The following is a 7,527-nucleotide window of genomic DNA, read 5'->3' as shown; positions in this document are numbered from 1 at the left end:
GAGCATATACCTTGACATGATCTTGAAGGTGTTCAAGATGGATCAGTCAAAGAAGGAGTTCTTGCCTGAGATGTAAGGTATGAAGTTAAGACTTAAAGCTCGACCACGGTAGAAAAGAGAGAAAGGACGAAGGTCGTCCCCTATGCTTTAGACGTAGGCTCTGCAGTATGCTATGCTAAGTACCGCACCTAATGTGTGCCTTGCTACATGTCTGGCAAGAGAGTACAAAGGTGATCAAGGAGTGGATCACCAGATAGCGGTCAAAGTTATCCTTAGAGGAATAAGGATTTGTTTCTCGATTATGGAGGTGATAAAGAGTTCGACGTAAAGGGTTACGTCGATGCAAGCTTTAACACCTATCCGAATGACCCTGAGTAGCAAACCGGATACGTATAGTGGAGCAACCATTTGGAATAGCTCCAAGTGGAGAGTGGTAGCAGCGTTTACAATATGACCTAGAGATTTGCGAAGTACATATGGATCTGAATGTTGCAGACCCGTTGACTAAAACCTCTCTCAAGCAAAACATGATCAAACCCCAGAATTCATTGAGCCTTAATCACATGATGATGTGAACTAGTTTAATGACACTAGTAAACTCTTTGAATGTTGGTCACATGGCGATGTGACCTGTGAGTGTTAATCACATGGTGATGTGAACTAGATTATTGACTCTAGTGCAAGTGGGAGATTGTTGGAAATATGTCCTAGAGGCAATAATAAATAAGTTATTATTATATTTCTTTGTTCATGATAATCGTTTATTATCCATGCTATAATTGTATTGATAGGAAACTCAGATACATGTGTGGATACATAGACGACACCATGTCCCTAGTAAGCCTCTAGTTGACTAGCTCGTTGATTAATAGATGGTTATGGTTTCCTGACCATGGACATTGGATGTCATTGATAACGGGATCACATCATTAGGAGAATGATGTGATGGACAAGACCCAATCCTAAGCCTAGCACAAAGATCGTGTAGTTCGTATGCTAAAGCTTTTCTAATGTCAAGTATCTTTTCCTTAGACCATGAGATTGTGCAACTCCCGGATACCATAGGAATGCTTTGGGTGTACCAAACGTCACAACGTAACTGGGTGGCTATAAAGGTGCATTACAGCTATCTCCGAAAGTGTCTGTTGGGTTGGCACGAATCGAGACTGGGATTTGTCACTCCGTGTAAACGGAGAGGTATCTCTGGGCCCACTCGGTAGGACATCATCATAATATGCACAATGTGACCAAGGGGTTGATCACGGGATGATGTGTTACGGAACAAGTAAATAGACTTGCCGGTAATGAGATTGAACAAGGTATCGGTATACCGACGATCGAATCTCGGGCAAGTACTATACCGCTAGACAAAGGGAATTGTATACGGGATTGATTGAGTCCTTGACATCATGGTTCATCCGATGAGATCATCGTGGAACATGTGGGAGCCAACATGGGTATCCAGATCCCGCTGTTGGTTATTGGCCGGAGAGTTGTCTCGGTCATGTCTGCATGGTTCCCGAATCCGTAGGGTCTACACACTTAAGGTTCGATGACGCTAGGGTTATAAAGGAAGTTTGTATGTGGTTACCGAATGTTGTTCGGAGTCTCGGATGAGATCCCGGACGTCACGAGGAGTTCCGGAATGGTCCGGAGGTAAAGATTTATATATGGGAAGTCTTATTTTGGTCGCCGAGAAAGTTTCGCACTTTATCGGTATTGTACCGGGAGTGCCGAAAGGGGTCCGGGGATCCACCGGGGGGGTCCACCTGCCCCGGGGGGCCACATGGGCTGTAGGGGGTGCACCTTGGCCTATATGGGCCAAGGGCACCAGCCCCAAGAGGCCCATGCGCCAAGATATAAGAAAAAGGGGAGAGTCCTCAAGGGGGAAGGCACCTCCGAGGTGCCTTGGGGAGGATGGACTCCTCCCCCCTTGGCCGCACCCCTTCCTTGGAGGAAGGGGCAAGGCTGCGCCTCCCCCCTCTCCCTTGCCCCTATATAAAGGGAGGGGAGGGAGGGGTGGCCGCACCTGAAGCCCTAGCGCCTCCCTCCCTCCCGCGACACCTCCTCCTCTCCCGAAGGTGCTTGGCGAAGCCCTGCAGGATTGCCACGCTCCTCCACCACCACCACGCCGTTGTGCTACTGCTGGATGGAGTCTTCCTCAACCTCTCCCTCTCTCCTTGCTGGATCAAGGCGTGGGAGACGTCACCGGGCTGTACGTGTGTTGAACACGGAGGTGCCGTCCGTTCGGCACTAGGATCTCCGGTGATTTGGATCACGACGAGTACGACTCCTTCAACCCCGTTCTCTTGAACGCTTCCGCTTAGCGATCTACAAGGGTATGTAGATGCACTCTCCTTCCCCTCGTTGCTGGTTTCTCCATAGATAGATCTTGGTGACACGTAGGAAAATTTTGAATTTCTGCTACGTTCCCCAACAATATTGGTGTAAAGCGCATGAAGAAACTCCATACTGGTGGACTTTTGGAACCTCTTGATTATGAATCACTTGGTACTTGCGAACCATGCCTCATGGGCAAGATGACTAAAACGCCGTTCTCCGGTACTATGGAGAGAGCAACAGATTTGTTGGAAATCATACATACAGATGTATGTGGTCCGATGAATGTTGAAGCTCGTGGCGGATATCGTTATTTTCTCACCTTCACGGATGATTTAAGCAGATATGGGTATATCTACTTAATGAAGCATAAATCTGAAACATTTGAAAAGTTCAAAGAATTTCAGAGTGAAGTTGAAAATCATCGTAACAAGAAAATAAAGTTTCTACGATCTGATCGTGGAGGAGAATATTTGAGTTACGAGTTTGGTTTACATTTGAAACAATGCGGAATAGTTTCGCAACTTACGCCACCTGGAACACCACAACGTAATGGTGTGTCCGAACATCGTAATCGTACTTTACTAGATATGGTGTGATCTATGATGTCTCTTATCGATTTACCGCTATCGTTTTGGGGTTATGCTTTAGAGACGGCCGCATTCACGTTAAATAGGGCACCATCAAAATCCGTTGAGATGACTCCTTATGAACTATGGTTTGGCAAGAAACCAAATTTGTCGTTTCTGAAAGTTTGGGGCTGCGATGCTTATGCGAAAAAACTTCAACCTGATAAGCTCGAACCTAAATCGGAAAAATGTGTCTTCATAGGATACCCAAAGGAGACAGTTGGGTGCACCTTCTATCACAGATCCGAAGGCAAGACATTTGTTGCTAAGAATGGATCCTTTCTAGAGAGGGAGTTTCTCTCGAAAGAAGTGAGTGGGAGGAAAGTAGAATTTGATGAGGTAACTATGCCTGCTCCCTTATTGGAAAGTGGTTCATCATAGAAACCGGTTCCTGTGACGTCTACACCAATTAGTGAGGAAGTTAATGATGGTGATCATGAAATTTCAGATCAAGTTGTTACTGAGCCTCGTAGATCAACCAGAATAAAAACCGCACCAGAGTGGTATGTTAATCCTGTTCTGGAAGTCATGTTACTAGACCATGATGAACCTACGAACTATGAAGAAGCGATGGTGAGCCCAGATTCCGCAAAATGGCTTGAGGCCATGAAATCTGAGATGGGATCCATGTATGAGAACAAAGTGTGGACTTTGGTTGACTTGCCCAATGATCGGCAAGCAATTGAAAATAAGTGGATTTTTAAGAAGAAGATTGACGCTGATGGTAATGTTACTGTCTACAAAGCTCGACTTGTCGCAAAAGGTTTTCGACAAGTTTAAGGGATTGACTATGATGAGACCTTCTCACCCGTAGCGATGCTTAAGTCTGTCCGAATCATGTTGGCGATTGCCGCATTTTATGATTATGAAATATGGCAGATGGATGTCAAAACTGCATTCCTGAACGGGTTTCTGGAAGAAGAGTTGTATATGATGCAGCCAGAAGGTTTTGTCGATCCAAAGGGAGCTAACAAAGTGTGCAAGCTCCAAAGGTACATGTTGACTGAAGGAAATATGCCCTAGAGGCAATAATAAAGTTATTATTTATTTCCTCATATCATGATAAATGTTTATTATTCATGCTAGAATTGTATTAACCGGAAACATAATACATGTGTGAATACATAGACCAACATAACGTCACTAGTATGCCTCTACTTGACTAGCTCACTAATCAAAGATGGTTATGTTTCCTAACCATAGACATGTGTTATCATTTGATTAACGGGATCACATAATTAGGAGAATGATGTGATTGACATGACCCATTCTGTTAGCCTAGCACTTGATCGTTTAGTATATTGCTATTGCTTTCTTCATGACTTATACATGTTCCTGTAACTATGAGATTATGCAACTCCCGTTTACCGGAGGAACACTTTGGGTACTACCAAACGTCACAATGTAACTGGGTGATTATAAAGGAGTACTACAGGTGTCTCCAAAGGTACATGTTGGGTTGGCGTATTTCGAGATTAGGTTTTGTCACTCCGATTATCGGAGAGGTATCTCTGGGCCCTCTCGGTAATGCACATCACTATAAGCTTTGCAAGCAATGTAGCTAATGAGTTAGTTACGGAATGATGCATTACGTAACGAGTAAAGAGACTTGCCGGTAACGAGATTGAACTAGGTATTGGATACCGACGATCGAATCTCGGGCAAGTAACATACCGATGACAAAGGGAACAACGTATGTTGTTATGCGGTTTGACCGATAAAGATCTTCGTAGAATATGTAGGAGCCAATATGAGCATCCAGGTTCCGCTATTGGTTATTGACCAGAAACAGTTCTAGGTCATGTCTGCATAGTTCTCGAACCCGTAGGGTCCGCACGCTTAACGTTACGATGACAGTTTTATTATGAGTTTATATGTTTTGATGTATCGAAGGTTGTTCGGGGTCCCGGATGTGATCACAGACATGACAAGGAGTCTCGAAATGGTCGAGACATAAAGATTGATATATTGGACGACTATATTCGGACACCGGAATTGTTCCGGGTGATTTCGGAAAAAACCGGAGTGCCGGAGGGGTTACCGGAACCCCCCGGGGAAGTATTGGGCCTTAGTGGGCCTGAGGGGAGAGAGAGGGCAGCAGCCCAGGAGGTGGCGCCCCCCCATGGGGAGTCCGAATTGGACTAGGGAGGGGGGGCGCGACCCCTCTTTCCCTCTCCCTCTCCCTCTATTTCCTTCCCCCTTCCTCCTTCCTAGTGGGACTAGGAAAGGGGAATCCTACTCCCACTAGGAGGAGGATTCCCCCCTCCTTGGCGCGCCCCTAGGGCTGGCCGGCCTCCCCCCTTGCTCCTTTATATACGGGGGCAGGGGGGCACCCCAAGACACACAAGTTGATCTTCGTGATCGTTCCTTAGCCGTGTGCGGTGCCCCCCTCCACCATATTCCACCTCGGTCATATCGTTGCGGTGCTTAGGCGAAGCCCTGCGTCGGTAGAACATCATCATCGTCACCACGCCGTCGTGCTGACGGAACTCATCCCCGACACTTTGCTGGATCGGAGTCCGGGGATCGTCATCGAGCTGAACGTGTGCTGAACTCGGAGGTGCCGTACGTTCGGTGCTTGGATCGGTCGGATCGTGAAGACGTACGACTACATCAACCGCGTTGTCATAACGCTTCCGCTTATGGTCTATGAGGGTACATGGACATTACTCTCCCCTCTCGTTGCTATGCCATCACCATGATCTTGCGTGTGCGTAGGAATTTTTTTGAAATTACTACGTTACCCAACAATCCCCCCATCCTCGCCTGATTGGCCCGCATCCTTCTCCTCCAGAACCGCAATCATGTCCCTCTGGCTAGCATCATTGGCCGCATGCTCAAGTGGGTCTAGGCGTGTCGGGGCCACCCGGTCGGTCTTGGGAAGATCCAAGCCAGCAGTTGCCGCCCCCACAAACACAGGCGGGGTCTGGGGGACGGGACAGACCCGTATCTCCTCGGGGCCAGGCCCACCCTGGGTGGCCACCAGCGCTCCTGCCCCAATCATGGCCGGCTCGTGGCTGACCGTGCCGGTCTCCTCGGGGTCCATCTGGTCATCTACGCCAATGGCCACCTGCTCCTGTTGGCCCTCATTGGCCGAACTTGCCTCGGGATCCTCCTGGATACCCGCGCGAAGGCCCACCTGCGGTGGATGGTCCACTGATGCAGGGATCACCTGATCCTGAACTGTCAGGGTGGACTAGCCCCTTTGAACCACAGTGCGGGCTGTCAATGGGACCCGCCCCGCGACAGCGACCTGTGGAGCCGACGAGCAATGGAAACCCGCCACCTCACCTACCAAAATTCAGTCTGCCTGCTTGAATCCTTGTCCACTTGCGCCGCTCCTTGCAGTGGCCGACCGACATCCTGTGGGGGACACCGCGTAGGCGCAGCAGACAGCTGGAGCGCGCAGCTTTTCTGCGCGGGCCCGGCCCCAAAAGCTTCCTTCATCGCTGGCAAATGCCAGCTTGACTGCCCGAGCCGGCCCACCAAAGCCTGACAGTAAGTACGGCCATCACCACCAGCTCCGGCGAAGCTCGCCGGACCTCCACCACCACGCCTATCCGGGACCCCTCTCGTCCATGGCATGACAACCGTGTCACCACCATCAAAGGAATCACCCGACTCGTCCGGGAGCCCGCTTTGCCCGCTTCCATCTGAGCTCTCCGGCCGGGGCCAGTTTTCCGGCGGGGTGAAGTCGCGCATGCGCGCGATGTGGATCAGGGCCGGGTACTCCAAGAGGCGGCTGCCGGCCGGACGCGCCTCCTCCACCTGCGGCTCCGGGATCCAGATCATCTTCTGCACAGGAACGAGGTCCGGGTCACGACACCACGCCCACAATTTGAACAGCGGCAGATCCTCGCGATTTGCTGTCTCCGGAGCAAGGCTGACAATGTCACACGAAGCGCCAAGAAGCTTGGCCGCCGTCTCCCACTCCCAGGCATGTGAAGGAATGCCCTCAATCATGATGTCCACCAAAACCCTCATGACCCTAGCGGTGGCCTGAGCTTGGCGCAGCCATGGCTTGAAGAAGAGCTTGAAGCCAGCGTGCTCGATGAAGTCGGAGCCCGTGGCCAGATTGCGCAGCTCTTGCGCGGCGAAAACCACCAGGAAGTCTTCAGGGTGAAAACATGAAAAGGAAAATGAAAAAGAAAAAGAAAATGAAAAAGAAAAGAAAAGGTCGGATCCGGTCGCCCCTTCCTCTCCTGCCGTCCCCAACATTTCGCCGAGCGACCAAAAACTTCTACCCAACCCGAGAGAGAGAGAGAGAGAGAGAGGCCAGGGTCCCCTCCTCGTCGTCCTCGGCTCCACCAATCACTCTCGCGTCAGAGAAAAAAGAGAGGGGCGCACATCTCCGTCTCCGCCCTCCCCACCCCTCGCCTCCTCTTCCTCCGCGTCTCCCCCCGCTCCCGATCTGCTCCGCGTCGCGGCCGCAGCGGCGACGACCCCCTCCCCCCATGATCTGACCGCATTGCCGCCGCGGTAACCCGATGGAGGCGCTGAACGAGCTCTGCGACCTGGTGGCCGCGCACCCGGATCTCCTCCTCGCCGACAAGCTCAC

At 50.3% G+C, this 7,527-nt stretch overlaps 1 protein-coding gene across 1 annotated transcript in view; it reads left to right on the top strand.

Moving 5' to 3' along the window:
- Positions 1-7,456: 7,456 nt before the first annotated feature.
- The window catches only part of LOC119292463 (phosphatidylinositol 4-kinase alpha 1-like), a 23,141-nt gene continuing 23,070 nt past the window's right edge, over positions 7,457-7,527 (top strand). Inside the window, exon 1 of the mRNA XM_037571297.1 lies at positions 7,457-7,486. Within this exon, the coding sequence (XP_037427194.1) occupies positions 7,457-7,486 (30 nt within the window). The remainder of the gene's footprint in view (positions 7,487-7,527) is intronic.

The sequence above is a fragment of the Triticum dicoccoides genome, chromosome 4B, assembly GCF_002162155.2.
Source record: "Triticum dicoccoides isolate Atlit2015 ecotype Zavitan chromosome 4B, WEW_v2.0, whole genome shotgun sequence".
Classification (NCBI taxonomy): Eukaryota; Viridiplantae; Streptophyta; class Magnoliopsida; order Poales; family Poaceae; genus Triticum; species Triticum dicoccoides.
Note: the sequence above shows the minus strand (reverse complement) of the source record. Positions and strands in the feature narration are given on the sequence as shown.